Here is a 19396-nt window from a genome sequence, read left to right as displayed (position 1 = left end):
TACAAGAGGACTTTGCGAGACTGGGCATCCAAATGGCAGATGACATTTAATGTGAGCAAGTGCAAAGTGATGCATGTGGGAAAGAGGAACCTGAATTATAGCTACGTAATGCAAGGTTCCACATTAGGAGACACTGACCAGGAAAGGGATCTAGACATCATCAGTGTAAGGCAGTGGCTAAGAAAGCAAATAGAATGTTAGGTATTATTAGGAAAGGAATGGAAAACAAAAATGAGGCCGTTATAATGCCTTTGTATCGCTCCATGATGTAACCACACCTCGAATATTATGTGCAATTCTGGTCACCGCATCTCAAAAAAGATATAGTGAAATTAGGAAAGGTACAGAGAAGGGCGACGAAAATGATAAAGGGGATGGGACAATTTCCCTATCAGGAAAGGCTAAAGTGTCTAGGGTTTTTCAGCTTGAAGAAAAGACGGCTGAGGTGAGATATGATGGAAGCCTATAAAATAATGAGTGGCGTGGAACAGGTAGACGTGAATCACTTGTTTACTCTTTTTCCAAAAATATTAGGACTAGGAAGCATGCAATGAAGTTACAAAGTAGTAAATTTAAAGCGAATCAGATAAAATATTTCTTCACTCAATGTGTAATTAAAGTCTGGAATTCGTTCCCACTGTATAAAAACAGTTAGTTTAGTGGGGATTAAAAAAGGTTTGGATAGCTTCCTAAAAGAAAAGTCCATAAACCTTTATTAAAATGGGGAAAATCCACTGCTTATTTGTAGGACAAGCAGTATAAAATGTATTGTACTGTTTTAGGATCTTGCAGGGAATTTTACCCTCATTTGGCCACTGTTGGAAACAGGATGCTGGGCTTGATGAACCTTCAGTCTGTCCCACTATGGTAATACTTATGTAGACTGCACAGTATTGGGTAATTCTTAAAATACCTGTGGGCCCTAAATCTTGTTAATTAATCAATTTAAAATAGTTTGCAATGAAATTAAGAACATAGCAAAGTTGGTGAAAGAAAGCAGCCAAGCACATTTATACATTTTGGTAATAGTATTTTCAGTTTGTTTTGCCTTCGTGTTTTTTATGAGTTAAGTGTGCATTGAAAATGGTTCATGTGGCTTGATATTTAGCAGTTAAACAAGGGTGTTCAGAAGTGTGTATTTTGGCTTGAACTGGCCCTGGAGCAGGTTGGTGAGAAATGCTGTACTCCAAGAAAAACAGAGTACCATGGATTAAAACTTTGTAGGAGAGGATTTCAGATGATGGTGTGTGTTAGTACGTTTGGTGCCTGATTTTATCCCAGAACTGTTCATCTGCTAAATGACAGTTTACTAGATAGGGAGGTTGTGACAGAACAGTGTGTTTTAAGCCTGTAAAATGTATTGGATATTTTCCTGCCTTAATTATGTCCTGAAGTTTATTTCTCCTATTTGGCCAGCAGGTGGTGTATCTTTGTTGTAAAGCCTTTATAAAGTTCTTTTCTTTAGTTTAACACAAGCAGAAAGCAAGCAGCAGTATATTTTTGAAATCATGTTGACTGAGCTCTGATTGGCCCAGAAGCTCAATTTCTTTAGTGTACTGATTTTGCCTCCAGTCTTAGCCAGGAAGAAAAGAGAGCAGGAGTTCTTTGCTAAGGCCCTGTGATCAGTTATATTTGATAATCTGTGAACAGCATATTTCCTGATCTCCCCAGGTACTTTTTAGGAAGTAAGCAAATGTTTAGTTAGTGTTATAATTGATCCATGTTTCAGTTACCTGTTATTGTTTGTTGATTGCACATTTTTTTGTTCATTGTTCAAGTGTGATAATTGTGTTTAGTTTGTTGACTCTGCCTGTCTGGACTGATAAAGAATCCTGGTGGTTTGTGTGTTGGGTTTGTGAGTGCTTTCTGGGAACTGTGGGACCACTGGGAGTGTGGACCCAGTATCCTGGAAATCACTGGGGATAATTTGAGAGCGGGAGACTCACCCAGAGGCGGTTGGGACCCAGTTGGTGGGAGGAGGGTGCTAATATACAGCACAAGTGGCAGGTGCAGGTGGACCTGAGCTGTGCTGGGGATAGACCCTCTAAGTGGCCACCGGGTAATCCCAGGCGGGTGGCTAGGCATTTCGTGACAGAGGTCTTGCTATGTATTATGTAGTTTGAATAGAGCTTGTGGATTGGGAGTTAAATAAAAAGATGGAAAACATATAGTAGGACTAAATGGCCAATTTTTTTTTCAGTGGAGAAAGAGACTAGTAGAGATCCCAAGGGACCTGTACTGGGCAAAGTGCTTTAACATAGTCATAAATGGACTGAAAATAGATCAATAAGTGAGGTGAATAAATATGCAGATGACAGAATTATTCAAAGTTAAGTCACAAGCAGATTGTGAGAAATTGTAGGAGGTCCTTGCCAGTCTGAGAGACTTGGTAGATGAAATGTCATGTGGACAAGTGCAAAGTGTCATCCACAGGGAAAAATAACCCGTACTGTAGCTATGCAGGTGACACTGTATGGTGTTGTGCTCATTTGATAATCATTGTAACTGCAGTGGTTGATGGGGCATGGGTGTTTGTTTTGTTACATTTGTACCCCGCGCTTTCCCACTCATGGCAGGCTCAGTGCGGCTTACATGGGACAATGGAGGATTAAGTGACTTGCCCAGAGTCACAAGGAGGTGCCTGTGCCTGAAGTGGGAATCAAACTCAGTTCCCCAGGACCAAAGTCCACCACCCTAACCACTAGGCCACTCCTCCACATTACAAAGAGTCGTTCTGCTGCTTGGGCAGATGCAAACTGGTAGTTTTCCACTGCTTATAGTGGTCAGTTCACTCAAAAAAATTGGTTTTCTCTAGTTCTATCTACTGGTAGGGAATAACACCCACGTGTTCAGAACAGTACAGCCAACTAAAGGAAAGGAAATTTCTTAGTGTCAGATTACACTGTTCTGAACTAGCGAGACGTTATCCCTTCCTATCAGCAGATGGAGGTTGAGAACTGAATTCAACTAGAGACATCACCAGTTATAATCTGTTGTGCTGTCTGAAACAATCAAGTATTTTTCTCTAACCTTCAGCAGGTGGGTAGGTTGTGCTGTAGTGCTCTGTCTCTGGCCTAGCTCCTCACTCTGCTGTCCATGGCCACATAGCACATCATGGTCAAGCCTAACAGACGCTCCAGGGTTACAGTCTCAGGAGTGTACCTGGTTGAGCTCTCAACTTTGGCTCCACAGTCCCATTCACTCACCTTTAGTGCCTCTGGGCAAGGCTTTGGGCAGACTTATACGGTCTGTGCCCTGAAAAAGACAGGTACAAATCAAGGTAAGGTATACACATGTGAGTTTATCTTGTTGGGCAGACTGGATGGACCTTGCAGGTCTTTTTCTGCCGTCATCTACTATGTTACTATGTTTGGCTTGGTCCCAAGGGATCTCACCTGAGGTGTGCAGGTCCCGATCTCCCCACCCTTCTTGCTTGTTCACCCTGTTAAGGAACTCATGGAGGACACATCCACTGCAGCTCTCAGATACTTAAATTACCCCCAAATTACCCTAGGCATCCTTTTCCTCTGTTTTAAGGAATAAGGCTTTTTTGCTGCTCCTGTCACTTTAAGAGAGAGAGAGAAAAACAAAGCAGCCCTGAACAGGGAAAAATCCCCTACCTCTGGGTTGAGGGATTTCCCTGGAATTAAGGTAATTCCCTTAATTGGCACCCCCAGAAAGCCTGAGACAGAGCAGCATCCGGTTCCCTGGGTCGAAACAGGTTTGGGCAGCGTGTCGTGCCCATGCCTGCTTGACACATGGCTGGGGATACCCTCTGGGAAATGCTGCTCTGTGTGCAGGAACCGGCAGCTCAGCATAGCTGCCAGTTCTGTCTGCACACAGAGCTACTTTGGAAATAGGAGGGGGGGGGGGGGGGGGGTTGTCTCCAGAGTTGATGGGTCCTTCTCTCTTCCCTTTCCCTCCCCCCTCCCCCCCATGAGGCATCGAGGACCCACTGTCCTGATTTTGGCAGGAACATCTGCATCGGCCATTTTTGTTTCCCTTGGGGATTTTATCTCCTGCTGCTTGTGTGCCTAATCCCCTACTCCCTTGGTTTCATTTGGGGGTGTGGCCTTTGGAGCCTTTTGGTTCCAGAGCTTGGCATAGTTGGTCTGACAACAGTCTGGGTCCCTCACCCCTCTGGTGCGGCTCCTAGGGGCCTTGGTTTGGGTTCTAAGCAGTGTAGGACCAAGGGAAGGGTGCCTGAGGTGCCAATTCATTCGGAGGAGGTGGGAGAGGACTCCGAGATCTTATCAGACTCTTAGTCCACAGGGGACTGTGTCTGAGGTTCCTAGTCTCAGGAAGTTGAGGAGGAGCGGTCCTGAGTTTTGTCTATTTCAGCGAGAGGAACGGTCTTCGCTTTTTCAGTTGATGGAGGGACATGGCTTCTCAGGGGATAGGTTCCCTGGATCAGCCTTGGCCAGCAGCACTGCTGCTCTGTGTTGCCTCCTTGGCCTCTGGTGGGCCAAGTGTTATGCAGGATTGTGCGTCATCTCAGTGTGGTCTTGCTGGTGGTGCCAGATTGGCCCTGCAGACCTTGGTACACAGATCTCCAGCACCTGCTTTTAGGTGACCCTCTTCCTCTGCCCAAGAGTTGGGGTCCTTCAGCAGGGTCTGGTAGACATGGAGGATCTGGATCCCTGTTGGCTTACTTTGTACATGGTGCTTAGAGAAATGTAGATTTTCTCCCATAGTGATTACTACCATGTTGTTGTCCAGGAAGACCTCTATGTTTCTGGATTACATCAGTCTGGTGCAGGGAATGGGCCCTTCCCCCGGGAGGGCTCAGTTTTCTGACATTTTGGGGTTCCAGTAGCAGGGCCTGGAGCTGGGGCTTGCCTTGAGCTCCCTGAATGTCCAAGTAGCGGCACTTTCCAGATTTGGGGGGGAATTGAAGGGCACCTCGCTGGCTTTGCATGGGGAGGTGGCTTGTTTTATTGAAGGGAATGGTGCGCTTGTGCCCTCTGCTTCATCCTTCCTCCCTTTCATGGGACCTCAATTTGGTTCTCGGGGCGTTGTCAGGGGCACCATTTGATCCTTTGTGCTCAGCTTCCATTAAGGACCTCCCACTTAAGACAGTGTTTCTGGTAGCGATCACCTCTGCTCAGAGGGTTTCGGAAATTCAGGCCCTATCACACCGGGACCCATCTCTGTCATTTGTGGATTTGGTTTCCTTGCATATGGTCCTATCCTTTCTGTTGAAGGTGTCTCTATTCCTTGTGAATCAGGAGGTGTGATTGCCTTTCTTCAGGGTGGGAGGTGGTTCTCCTGCAGACTTAGAGGCTCTACAAACTGGATGTCCAGAGGGCGCTTCTCTGGTACCTGGAGGAGATGAATGAGTTTGTCTCTGTTTACCTATTTGTGCTTTCTCATGGCCCTCGGAAGGGTCAGGCGGCCTCCAAGGCTTCTATTGCGAAGTGGATTAAGGTGGCTGTTGAGTCTGCCTGCATTGGTATGGGCTGTCTGGTGCTCAAGGACTGAAGGCCCACTTGACCAGGGCTCAAGTAGCATCTTGGTGGCTGAGGTTTAAGGCTGTTTCGCTTGAGGAGATTTGCAGGCAGCAGCATGGTGTTCGCTCGATTCCTTTGCTAAGCACTACTGGTTGGATGTTCTGGCCTGTGTACATTTGGACTTTGGCAGAGCAGTCTTTTGGGAGTCCTCGTCTCCCTCCCCCCCCCCCCCCCCCCCACAATTAAGTCTGCTTTGGTATGTCCTGCTGGTTTAGAACCGTGTAATGCTAAGGAACAGAGAAATTGTCTTACCTAATAATTTTCTTTTCTTTATTCAGCATCAATGTTCTGAAATCTCGCTCTTGGAAGACTTTGGCTCAGGTTTCTGGGTATGCTCTGTTTCTTTCTTATTGGAAGTAGTTGAAGAGTAAGATCTGGTTCTAATTGGCAGTTCCTGTGATACAGCTAATCCCTGGTATATGCAGGATAGTGAATGCCACTCTGGTGTTTTGCTCGCTTGCTTATTGCAGCTGCAGTGGTTGAAGGGGCTGAGTGTGTTTAAAGAAAAGGACCTTCTGTTTCTTAGGCAGATGCATACTGGATTGTACCAGAGCACCACAGATTATAACTGGTGATGTTGCTGGTTGAGTTCAGTTTTCTCTACCCCTATCTGCTGGTGGGAAGGGATAACATTCGCTGGTTCAGAACAGTGATGTTGACTGAAAAGAAAATGATCAGGTAAGACAAGCAGGCCATAATTCTCACAGTTGGGTAACGTATTCCCACAGAGCTTTGCAGAGTGTGAGAGTCCCTCCACTGCACATGCATGAGTGCCTTCCTGGCCATCGCAAGAATGCGGTTACTGCAGTTATTTTTCTACCGTGGAGAGGAGAAACTGCTTTTGTGGCGTTCATGTACAATCTGAAAAAGCTTTTTTGGTGCACCTCTGCTTGTTTTATTGCCGCCTTTCAGTGTGCCTGTGCTAAGGTCTCCTTTTTTCCCCCCCTATATTCTGAGTTTCAATTTTTTCCATGTTTTAAGTTTCCTTTATTTTCCGCTTGCCCCTCTTTTCCGGCACCATCGCTTTTTTTGATTTGGCTGCGGAGGTTTTTTTTGTCCATGTCCACTCAAGTTCCCAGTGGCTTCAAGCTCTGTACCCTTTGCAGTCGGACCATCTCTGGCAAGGACACCCATTCTTGGTGTCTTCAGTGTTTAGGTCCCGACCATAGGCCTCCTAACTGTGTCCTCTGTCTTTAGATGAAGAAGTGGACCCAGGTTTCCAGAGAGGCTCAACGAGAGAGTATTTTTTGGAGCCAGGTCCGTTTCATTGTCATTGGCATTGATGTCAAGGTCTGCAGTGGCATTGGGAGCATCGGTCCGCATGGCTGCTACCGGACCTTTTGACACTGGGAACAGTAGGTCATCGAGTGGGTCTCCACCTGTCTTGACATTGACTGCTGTGCAGGGCCCCTGGGACCATCCAGCATCGGACCCAACTCCAATGCGACATGAGGATTTGAGGAGCCTTGATGCCGAGCTTCGGGCGAAGGCCAAAAGCATCCGCATTGATTGTCTTCGCTGACGTGACATGTTCCTTTGAGCCACTTATCTGGGGAGCAAAAACATTCTGGCCAACAGGCTGAGCAGAGTTATGCAAACGCATGAGTGGTATCTCTAAATGGGTGTTGTCTGCAAGATTTTCCGAGCATATGGCACCCCGTCCTTGGATCTCTTTGCCACTCACATTAATCACAAAAGTTCCTCAGTTATGTTCCAGGCTTCAGGCCCATGACAAACTAGCGTTGGATGCTTTCCTCCATTGGAGGACAGGTCTTCTGTATGTGTATCCTCCCATTCCTCTTGTGGGGAAACTCAAGCAATACTGGCCTTTGGCAGAAATGTTTCCCTCTTCTTCTGGAGTTATCTTCTGAAGAACCATGGAGATTGGAGTGTTTTCCGACTCCCCCCCCCCCAATCACACAGAAAGAGGGATCTCTTCTGCAACCCTGCCCTCGGTCTTTGGCCCTCACAGCCTGGATGGTGAGAGCCTAGAATTTGCTTCCTTGGGTGTTTTGGAGGGTGTCTCCCGGATCTTGCTGGCTTCCAGGAAGGATTCCACCAAGAGGTGGTTATGCTTTTAAATTGAGGAGGTTTGCCATCTGGTGTGAGGGCAAGGCCTTAGAACCCCTCTTGTCCTATACAGAGCCTGCTTGAATACCTTCTACACCTTTTGGAGTCTGGTCTTCAGACCAACTCCGTAAGGGTTCATCTCCGTGCAAGTAGTGCTTACCATCAACGTGTAGAGGGTAAGACCAGTCTCTGGACAGCGTCTAGTTGTTCGCTTCATGATAGGTTTACTTTTATCAAAGCCCCCTGTCAAACCTCCGCCTGTGTCTTGGGACCTGAATGTCATTCTCACCCAGCTGTTGAAAGCTCCTTTTGAGCTGCTGCATTCCTGCCATCTGAAGTACTTGACCTGGAAGGCTATTTTCTTGGTGGCTGTTACTTCAGTTCGTAGAGTCTGTGAACTTCAGACTCTAGTAGTGGATGCACCGTATAGTAAGTCTCATCACAACAGAGTAGTCCTCCACATGCACCCTAAGTTCCTGCCAAAGGCTTTGTCAGAATTCAGTCACGCCCATTCTGGCAAGAGCACCTTGCGCACCTTGGCCTGCAAGTGAGCATCTGCCTACTAATGGAGCGGACTAGGCCCCAAAGACAGTCTGCCCAACTTTTTGTTTCTTTTGATTGTAACAGGGTGGGGATCGCCATCAAGGAAACACATCCTCTCTAATTGACTGGCAGACTGCATTTCCTTCACTTATGCCCAGGCTGGACTGACTCTGGAGGGTCATGTCAAGGCTCACAATGTCAGAGTCATGGCTGCGTCGGTAGCTCACTTGCATTCAGCCTCCACTGAAGAAATTTGCAAAGCTGTGACATGGTCTTCAGGCCACACTTTCACATCTCATTACTACCTTGAGCAGGATACCTGACGCGACAGTCGGTTCAGGCAGACAATATTGCAGAATCTGTTTGGAGTCTAGAATCCATCTCCACCCGCATAGGCCAGTTTTATTCTGTTCCAGGCTGCACTTGAGTGATATATAGTATATAGTTTCAGGTTAATCTGAGTTATGTCCTCGCCGTTGCAAGGTCCAGTTGACCAGTGTTTGTTGTTTTTGGTGATCCTAGTATAATAGCCTGGTAGTAATCCCACTGGAATGGTGGTCAGCTCACTAGTGCTGCTCCCTGCAGGACTGCAGGAAACCGGGTGATCAGCAATCCAGCTTCCCCCCTTCAGTGGTCCAATCACAAAGTCTCTCAAGGCAACTGGGCAGTTAGTGAAAGTCTCTTTATTCCTCTGCACCCACGTCCCCTTCCCCCAACCCAGCTCGCATAAGCAGTTGATGTCAAGCACTGTTCCCCCCCAACACAGTAATTCAAAAAGGGTTCAAAGTCTCAGCAAAACTCCCCTTGTGTGAATTCCAGTTCCAAAGTTCAAACCTCCTGTTTTTTTAATGTTAAAGTCTTTTCTCCTGAGTGGTTGTAGGATGGCAGCACACCTCCCTCTACACAGCAACTGGACTCCTGTGACCACCCAACTGCCTTCAAACCCTTGCAACCCTCCACCAGAGTACAATCGCAGTCCACATCCATTTGTTCATCCAAACCTGGCAGTCCTGAATTCTCTCCGCCTGCTTCCACACACTCCATTAACTCTGGCTCCTTCCCAGCCTGTCAGTTAGCTCCTCCCTCTGCCTCCCAGGTGGAAGGTATCTTGTATTGATTTTTGACCCAGGGGAATTGAGTCTTTCCATTACTGCTCCCCCTCCTGGTCACTGAGCACCATAGCTGCTGTTCCTTCCTGTCTTTCCCTCCACCTCCCCAATGTGAAGTCCCTGACAGGTTTTTGAATTCACCTTCCTGCTTCCCTTTCCCACTACCTTCTGGGATGTGTAGTTTGGCCCTGCACCTGCTCCTGCCTGGCTTGAATTCTCTCACCTTATCACACTAGATGCTAGGGATACCCCAATTGTGAAAATTATGGCCTGCTTGTCCTCAGAGAAAGTGAAGATATTTACCAGTAGCAGGTGTTTTCTGAGGACAGCAGATCTTTATAGTCTCACAAACCCACCTGCCTCGCCTTGGATTTCTCTGCTATTTTTCCTTTTTTTTTTTTAACGCTGTAGTAGTTTTCTTTTCAAACTACTGACTCTTACATTTAAAGCACATAGAGTTGGTTTCCCTGACTATTTATGTACTCACTATTCCATACTCTCCAGTATGCCTGTTATGTTCCATTAACGATCACCGGTTAGTTCTTCCAAATTCAAAACAAGCACATTTAGATTTTACTCACCATCGCGCTTTCTATTTTCAGGCTCCTTTCAGCTGGAACTCTCTTCCGCCCTTTATCTAATCAGAATCCTCCTTCAAAAATGTTTTTAAAAGCCTTAAAAACCTGGCTATTACAAGCATTTAATTTAAATGAATTGGATGATGGGGTGGGATGTATTGCACAATCTCCACCATTTGTTTCTTTCTTCCCCTGTTTCTTCTGCTTCTTACTGGGTGTCTGTCTCTCTGTTGAATGGAAGAACCTGTTCTGTCTATATATTGTGGTTCTTTTCACTTTCCTTTTATTTTATCGTCCTGATCTGTGAGTCGGGCGGTATAGCAAGTTTTAATAAACAGTAAATTATAGTATCTAACTGTGGTAACTGTGCCCTCTTGGTGGGCGAGAAGGCACTTGCTCATGCATTGTGGAGCAACTCTCGCGCTCCACAAAGCTCTGTTTAAGCTTGTTAGAAGCTCAGTTCAGGCATCGCGGGATCGTGTTCCCCAATTGTGAGAATATAAGGCCCGCTGTCCTTGAAGAATACTTGCTACAGGTAAAGTGTCTTTGCTATTTCTCCTTACCATGTAAGACAACTTCACTTTATGCACGTTAAGTATTCTTATAGAATGCTAGCATAAACCAGTATCGGCATGCCTAAATGTACCATTTACACATGTAAATTATTGTATTCTATAAACTACCCGCATAAATGATTTTCTACACCTATGAAACGCCCATGTTCCTCCCTTGTGAATGCCCCCTCACAAATTAGATGTTAAGCAATTTTAGCACATCGCAGTAAAGCTTTTTATTGCCATTCACACACATAAGTGTGTACACCTATGTACACGGTAGTATTCTATAAATTTAAGTATTCAAATGCCACTTAAATGAAGATAACCTGTTAAAGAATGAGGGAAAGAAATTATTTTTGTAATTGGGCAACTATACATTTAAGTGCTACCAATTTATGAGGCCAGAAAGTTTGAGACAAAAGTAAGAAATATGGGATTAAGGAAAACTACTCCCTTGGCCCTTTCTTTTAAAGCCGTGCCAAAAAGTGTTTTTAAGAGAGACTGGCATACTTAAAAGCAAGGTTCAAAAACCAGTAGTGAAATTTTGGAAAATATACATGTATTCCCAATGTAAAATAGGTAATGCATGTTTCCATTATATCCCAAGGATAAGTCCAGACAAATGGGTTGTGACCATCCGCCAGCAGGTGGAGATAGTGAACTTGAATGAGTTGTGCCTCATAAGCTCCTGCGCTTAGCAACCAAGCCAGTATTCTCTATTTCCAGCAGGCAGGATAGCAGCTCCTGTGCGCTGTGGTGACTTCTGTGTGGCCTCCTGTCCTGCCTGCAGGTTCAGTTGAGTTTGGAGTTGAGAATATCCTGTGCCTCAGGTGTAAACCTAGTGGTCTATATCCCTCCCTGCTCCTGTTGCCACTTTCTATCTCTTATCTCAGTCTTCACTTTTTCTCCTGCTTCTATCTTAAAAAAAAAAAAAGCAGCCACTGTGGTTGTTTTTGAGAGTGCTTCCGCTGTTGGAAGATTGTGGGGCTTCAGTGCCTTGGAGGTCACAAGACTGGCTGGTTTCTGTGAGTATATTTATTATTCTCTGTTTGAGCCTATTAAGTCTTGTGCGCACTTTGGGGTAAGCTCTTGGCTACCGATTCCTGCATGCTTTGCTTTACTTCTGTGGACATGCCGCTTTGGCCATCAGTACTCCATCTCTGGGAGTCTGGCCCCGCTCCGATGGCAGTTTTGGTGGGAATAGAAGTCTTTGCCCTGCCAGGTTTTTTTTCGCCTGAATTTGTTCTTTTATTGCATCAGGCCTTTTTATTAGCTCAAGCTGCCTCTCCTTCTTCCCCTCACATTGCTTTTGAGGAGCAGCTTCCTAAAAAAAACAAAACTTTTCGTTTCATAGGATTTGGAGAATGTTCCTCCTTGGGACTCAGAGGAGGTTTTATCTGTGTATTCTGACTGTCCTATTTCTGCTAATGACTCTGACTTGGACATTTCAGAGTTAGACGGGGGTGATCCTACTGTAGCTAGGCTGCTTTTGAGAGTGGAGTTACCTCTGTTGTTCACAAAACCTATGAAGGCTTTAAACATTTCTTCCCCTGCTTCTCAAGCCTCTGGTCCTGCTCCATCTATTATGTGAAGTACTAAGAGACTTCCTGTATCTTTCCTTATTCATGAAGCTATGCTGGAGCCTATTGCAGCTCAGTGGGAGACACGGATGGCTCATGCTATGTCCAAATTATATCCTCTTCTTTTGTCTGATTTAAAGCAGTTTGCTCTGCCTAAGGTGGATGCCCTTATTATGGTGCAGTGGCGTAGCCAGACCTGACATTTTGGGTGGGCCCAGAGCTAATATGGGTGGGCACTATATAAAAGTCTGCCCAGCACTATCCCCACCTCCCATACACTGCCCTATTGAAGATCGCTGTGGTCAAGGGAAATTAATCAATCCCCTAAAGCAGCAAATGTGAAATGAGGATTCCTTGGGATGTGTAACATCTACGCATTGGAAGGATCTGGATAAGTAGTGTTTGAAAAAATATAATTTGAAAATATTGAGAAACTGAAGTCATCTGCATAGCTGACATTACTGTTCTGTTCTGAATTGTTATTGGCATTTCTTCTTCCCACACAGTTGCACCATTTGTGGAGTTTTTTTCTGACCTCCCATGGCTAGTATGTCTGCACTGCTGGTTAAGAAGCAGTTATTGACTTGCTGAGGTCTTTTTTTTTCTCCACTGTTTTGAGTGATTGAGTATCCACTGAAGGAAAGCTACATGACAGTCTCTAGAAACACTTTGAAAGTTTCTGTAAATAACCAGACTACCAGTAGGGCAGATGCACATACTACTATCAGCACTCATGACAGCCAGCAATATTTTTACAATGATGGCTGCCTTTTTAGCGCAGGAGATATTAGCATGGATCCATAGGAGCCAACTCTTCAAAATTATTGGGGGTGCTAAGCCCAATGGAAATAACCTGTCCCTGGACACATACAATGAATTTTCTCAATATTGGGGGTGCTCAAGCACCCACAGCACCCACAGAGTCGGCTCCTATGCATGGATCCACACTGTCTACCACGAAATAAACCCTGCACTAGCTGCTTACTATAGCTTAGTAAAAGAGCTCCAAGATTGATATACAGGCTCAGACATAGCCCTTTACCCACAGCACTGCAATCATTTCAACTACATGCAAAGCTATAATGTGGTAATGGGCAATCTGTACGTGTGTGTTTCCTGGTGCATCATGTCGCTGTTTCTATTATATCACCGTGCAGCGTTCAACACAAACACAATCACCTGCTGTCGCAGCACATACCTCTGTTACAATGGTGGAGCGATACACATCCATGCTGTACATCCATCCGTCCAGGCATTTCTCCATCTCTATCTTGGACACGTTCACATCCAGCCCTGGCAGCAGTGTTCGGGAGATGCGGCCAGGGACACCACAGACATGCCGTTGAGGCCGTTGGGGATGATGCTGAGCAGGAAGAAAATGAGCTGCTGGAAGGGTCCCCACTGGCCCAGGAAGCCGGTCACCTCGTCGTAGTCCCGCCGCTCCCGCATGACCCAAGGAGCACGTGTCTCTGGAGAGGTCAAGCGCCCTAGCGGAAGGGGAGGGGGGGGGGGTGTAACGGACAAGTGCGGCGAACAGCCGACGGACTCCGCGCTACCGAAGGCGGTATGACCGCTCCCCCCATGGGCTTCTGTTCTGAGAGGCAGCGAAAAGGCCACGGGAGGCACCGGTGGGCGGGCCTCAGAAACTGGAGAGAGCAGAGCCAGAGCGTGAGCGGGTGCCGTCTCCGTGGTATGCGCTGCTGCTGCTGCAGTGTGTGCGCTTGGGTGGGCGGACCTGGGCCGAAATTGGGTGGGCCTGGGCCCACCCAGGCCCACCCGTAGCTACGCCCCTGTTATGGTGGTTACTAAATGTACCACTATCCCTGTTGAAGGCGGCAGCACTGTATTAAAGGATATGCATGACCGCAAGCTTGAGGCTTCCTTGAAGCTTGCCTCTCAAATAGCTGCATTAAATTCTCAGGCAGCAATCTCTTCTTCTTTTGTAGCTAGGGATTCTTTATTGAGGATTCAACAATTATCCATATTGGACTCGCCTACAGACTTTCTCCCTACCCTAGAGGTGGGATTGTCCTGTTTGTCAGATGCTCTTTATAATATTCTCTGAGCATCAGTTAAGGGTATGACCTTGGCCATTTCGGTGCGACGCTGGCTATGCTTGAGACATTGGGCTGCTGATGTGGCATCCAAATCTTGTCTGGCGAAGTTGCCGTTCTGGGGGAAAGTACTTTCTGGTGCGGATTTGGAGAAGATTGTTAAAGACCTGGGAGATTCCAGGTTCCAGCGGCTACCTGAGGACAAGCCAAAGCTTTATCATCTCCAGGCAGTTAAGTCTTGTTTTCAAGAAGCACGGAGGTATAGACCAGGGAAGGCTAGTGCTTCTGCTCAAAAGCTTAGCTTTCCTCAGACTCAGTCTTCCTTTTGAGGAAGCAGGAAGCCCTTTTCCGCTTCCTCAAGACCTTCTCCCTGTTTGCAACCCTCACAGTGATGGGGTCAAGGTTCACTCCTTGTATGTAGACATAGGTAGGCGTCTTTCCCACTTTCACAAGGATTGGGCTACCATTACTGTAGACCAATGAGTCCTCGCTATCATTCTCCATGGCTACAAGCTAGAATTTTCAAAGCCACTTGCAGTTCATTTCATGCTGTCCCCTTGCAGCAGCTCTGCAAAGAGTCAAGCAGTGCTAACTACCTTATCCTCTTTAAGGCGACTGGGGGCCATTCAGCCTGTTCCTCCAGCAGAGAAGGGCACGGATTGATATGCCATCTATTTTGTCGTCCCAACATGTAATTAAACTCTGGAATTCGTTGCCAGAGAATGTGGTAAAGGTGGTTAGCGGAGTTTTAAAAAGGTTTGGACAGCTTCCTAAAGGAAAAGTCCATAGACCATTATTAAATGGACTTGGGGAAAATCCACTATTTCTGGGATAAGCAGTATAGAATGTTTTGTACTTTTTTTTGGATCTTGCCATGTATTTGTGACCTGGATTGGCCACTGTTGGAAACAGGATGCTGGGCTTGATGGACCTTTGGTCTTTCCCATTATGGCAATACTTATGTATTTATGTACTAAAGAAAGAAGAGGCTTTTTGCCCAGTTCTGGATCTCAGAGGGGAGAACAAGTCTGAGTGCTGCACTTCCTCATGAAGAATCTTCGTTCTGTTATATCCTCGGTCAAGCCAGGTGAGTTTCTAACCTCATTGGATCTCAAGGAGGCTTATTTTCACATCTCAATTTGGCCTCCTCACAGGAAATATCTCTGGTTTGTAATCCTGGGAGATCATTTTCAATTCAAGGCCATGCCTTTTGGCCTTGCTACTGCACCTCACACAAAAGTTATGGTGGTGATGGCAGCCTTTCTTCGCTGGCGGGTACATCCTTACCTGGACGTTTGGTTAATTCAGGCACCTTTTTATCAAGAGAGCCTTCACAATACACAGACAATGCTTCTTTCTGTTCTGGGTTGGGTGGTGAATTACAGCAAGTCTCATCTCACCCCCACCCAGACCCTGGAGTTTCTGGGAGTGTGCTTCAATACCCAGGTGGGGAAGTTTTTCCTGCCTCAGTATCGTCAGCGCAAACTCGAACAGCCAATTCTTAAGCTTCTCTGTCTTCCCTGCCTGCTGGCGTGGGATTATGCTGGTTCTCGGTTCTATGGCGGCAATTTTGGATGTTCTGCTTTGGCGAAGTTACACGTGCAGCCCCTACAGCTGTCCCTGTTGAGCCGGTGGACTCCGGTCTTGAGGATGTGCGACCTGCTGGTGCTGTGGACACCTCAATCCAAGTGGGGATGCCCTTACAGACTCCCAGTTGGTGTGTTCTCACCTCCGATATCGGCCTTTTCGGATGGGGAGCCCATTATCTCCACCACTCTGCACAGGGCCACTGGTTGAGAGTGGAGGCTTCCTGTCCATGAACAGATTGGAACTTTGAGCTGTCCAGAAAACTCTACTAGCTTTTGCGCCTCTTCTTTGTGGGAGGCCAGTGCACGTGGGCTCGGACAATGTCCCACCTATGTTTTACATTAACACACAAGGAGGAACAAAGAGTATATCTCTATCCCAGGAGGCGCATCATCTTTTTCAGTGTGCGGAATTGAACATTCCAATGATTTCAGCATCTCACATACCAGGCTCACCGAATTCGCAAGCGGATTTCCTCAGCAGTGTTTCTGGAACCGGGGGAATGGCAACTGCTAAAGACTGCATTTCACCTCATTTCCACACAGTGGGGCCTTCCAGTTCTGGACCTCATGGTATCCAGACTAATGCGCAAGTACACTGATTCTACAGCTGCTTCAGGGAGAAAAACACCCTAGGAATGGATGCACTGCTACAGCCTTAGCTGTCGGATGGCCTCTTTACATGTTTCCTACATGTCCTTTCATGGGAAGGATGTTGCACAGGATTGTGTGTCATCCCGGGAAGGTTGTTCTCTTAGCTCTGGACAGGCTCAGACGTCCTTGGTATGCAGACCTCATCAGTCTTCAAATCGCTGTTCGGTTGACTGTTCCTCCACAGATGGGCTTATTGCACCAAGGTCCAGTGCTATGGAGGATCTCTCTCGCTTTGGTCTTATGGCCTGGCTCTTGAGAGGATGCGATTGAGGAAGAAGGGTTACGCTTATGATGTTATTACTACTTTGCTGTAAGCCCAAAAGCGGTTCCCCTTCTTCTTATGCTAGAGTGTGGAGAACTTTTGAGAGCTGGTCTGCACAGATTGGTGTTTCTCCATTTCGTGCTTTCTTGTCTCAAATTTTATCCTTCCTTCAGGAGGGATTCAAAAAAGGCTTGGCTCTCAATTCATTCAAGGTTCAGGTGGCAGCATTGGTGTGTCATAGAGGCAAGATATAGAATGCCTCATTAGCTGCTTACCCTGATGTAGTGCGATTCCTCAAAGGAGTTGCTTATCTGCATCCCCCTCTCTCTGCAATATTTATCCTTGGTGGAGTCTTCAAGTGGTTCTTAACCCATTAGTGCCCAATGTTCCTATATTAGTTCCCACATATGGGAAAATTGGGCACTAATGAGTTAAGGCTCTTCAGTTGACCCCTTTGAGCCCTTTCGTTCGGCATCTATCAAAGATCTTACTTTAAAGGCAGTATGTCTAGTTGCCATTTCATCGGCATGGAGGGTTTCAGTTGCAAAGTCTCTTGCAGGAATCACTTTCCCCACTTTTCTGACTCGGGAGTTTCCATAGGACAGTTCCGTCCTTTTTGCCAAAGATTATATCTCCTTTTCATGTCAATCAGATTATGTTTCTTCCTTCTTTTTCTAGGGAGATCTACTCTGCAGAATACGCTTCCCTGCGACTGTTGGATGTGAAGCATGTCCATATGTGCTCTCTTACTATCAATGATTTCAGGCAGTCTGATCATCTTTTTGTCCTTTTTGTGGGACCCCAAAGTGACAGTGACTTAGTGACTTGATGGCTTAAAGAGGATATTTCTTTGGCTTACGTTCTGAGGGGTAGATCTGCTCCCATGCACCTCAAGTCTTATTCTACAGGTCTCTGGCAACTTCTTTGGCAGAGTCTAGGGCAGGTTTGTTGGCAGAGATCTGTTGGTCAGTGACACGGTGGTCTTCTCATTCCTTTGTTGAGCATTATTGTTTGGATGTGTCTGCTCGAGTAGATGCTTCCTTCGTGGCCATGGTTCTCGCAGCAGGAATATTGCAGTCCCTCCCCTCTTAAGGATTGGTTTTGTACATCCCATTTGTCTGGACTGATCCTTGAGACGTAATGGAAGGAAAAATTAATTACCTGATAATTTTCTTTCGTTTAGTCCTAAAGGATCAGTCTAGAGTTTGCTCTTCTGTAATAGTTTTGTTTTTTCCGGGTTCTATGTTTGTATTGTTATTTCTAAGGTATGAGTTTTGCCCTTTATTTCATAATTCTTTTTGTATCTGGCTTGGTTGCTAAGCACAGAAGCTTATGAAGTTGTCTATCTCCATCTACTGGCGGATGGTCACTACCCATTTGTGTGGACTGATCCTTTGGAACTAAAGGAAAGAAAAATATCAGGTAATAACTAATTTTTCTATAACTTTTTAGCCTACTGTAACCATGTCTAAATCATACCTCCTTATCTCTGCATCCCAGTCATTTACAAGTGTAAATGCTACTATTTACACATTTTAATTATTTATTTTAAAAATCTTCTTTTTGGCACCATCTACAACCCATTGTTGACATGGGTCCTTGAGCATCCATGCATGCTCAAGGGTTGCTGTGTTCTGCCCTCCTTGAAGTTCTGTTTCAGAGGGGACAGAACTTTCTATAGACATCATGGCTGCTGTATCAATGCTATACCTAAATTGTGCCATCCTAGGCAAATACCTAGTTTATCTAGTGGACAAGCTGGCCCTGTATTGCCATTCCCTGCTTTAAAGTACAGCAGTGACTGTATGCTGCACTGTTCCATTCTTACAATTCAGGAGCTGTGCACATGGGAGGAAGAATTGTCTCGTGCTGCCTTGGAGCAAAAGAACCATGAGGAGCTGCTGCGGCAGCGAGAACAGGAGCTAGCAGAGCGGGAGATAGACATTCTGGAAAGGGAGCTCAACATCATCATTCACCAGCTGTGTCAAGAGAAGCCCAAGGTGAAAAAGCGTAAGGGCAAGTTCAAGAAGAGTCGACTCAAGCTGAAGAACGGCAGCCAGATCAGTCTTCCTTCAGGTTAGCAAAGTGTTCTCCCTGTTCTGCTGAGTCTTGTTAGGTTTGACCCTAGAGAGGTAAGTGAGGCCCCCCTCCCCCCGCCAGAAGATTTAGCGGGTGCAGTATGTCTTCCCCCAATATAATAAGGTGTGAGAAGAGTGTGTGGGGGGAGGCTATACCTCATTCTGGTACTGCTGTGACCATAGGCACTCCCAAATGTCAGCAGTGGGTCTGGGGCAGTTGCTGTGATTCCCATGTGTTTCTTAAGGCAGGTGTGAGTGTGTCGTTGGGACACTGCCCTTCTCCCCTAGAAATACTCCTTCACAGTATCGGAACCACCTTAATATCCATAGTCCTGACCAGGGAGAAGGTGACATGGGAGGGGTGGAGCCAGAAGAGCAGGAACTAGGAAGTATAAAAGCTAGGGGCACAGCCAGGTTTAGGAGGCCCAGAAGGAAGCAGTGACACCCCCACAGCATAGGTTCTACCCTTTGTGTGAATTGCCACTGCAACAGTCTGGTAAACAAAGTCTCCCTTGGAACCTTGCAGATTTTGTGTTTTGACCTGAGTACTTGACAAACCAGGCCAGAGATAAGTAAAGTGTGCTGCTGTGCTGATACTAAGGTATTTGCTGGTCTTGCAGGCCACCCGAGGACAATGCTGCATTACAGACTAGTTTTATATTGCCTTTCTCTTACCTGTGAGTGGAACAGGGCCCCTGACCTACATCTTTTGTTAACGTTGTTTTTCTTTGCCGTTGTTATGTGGCTCTGGCTCTGTTTTACTTGGGCTCTGGCCCTGTTCTTGTTAAGAACATAAGCATTGCCATACTGGGACA

The 19396-nt window shown here is 46.3% G+C and overlaps 1 protein-coding gene across 1 annotated transcript in view; it reads left to right on the top strand.

The window, feature by feature from the left end:
- MAP3K9 (mitogen-activated protein kinase kinase kinase 9) overlaps window positions 1-19396 on the top strand; it is a 95419-nt gene that overhangs the window by 51923 nt on the left and 24100 nt on the right. The window contains exon 6 of the mRNA XM_030215348.1: window positions 18339-18579. Coding sequence (XP_030071208.1) covers window positions 18339-18579 — 241 coding nt within the window. The remainder of the gene's footprint in view (window positions 1-18338; window positions 18580-19396) is intronic.

This window comes from Microcaecilia unicolor, chromosome 9 (assembly GCF_901765095.1).
Source record: "Microcaecilia unicolor chromosome 9, aMicUni1.1, whole genome shotgun sequence".
In the NCBI taxonomy this organism is placed as follows: Eukaryota; Metazoa; Chordata; class Amphibia; order Gymnophiona; family Siphonopidae; genus Microcaecilia; species Microcaecilia unicolor.
The sequence above is the reverse complement of the archived record's forward strand: the minus strand, read 5'-3'. Positions and strand labels throughout refer to the sequence as shown.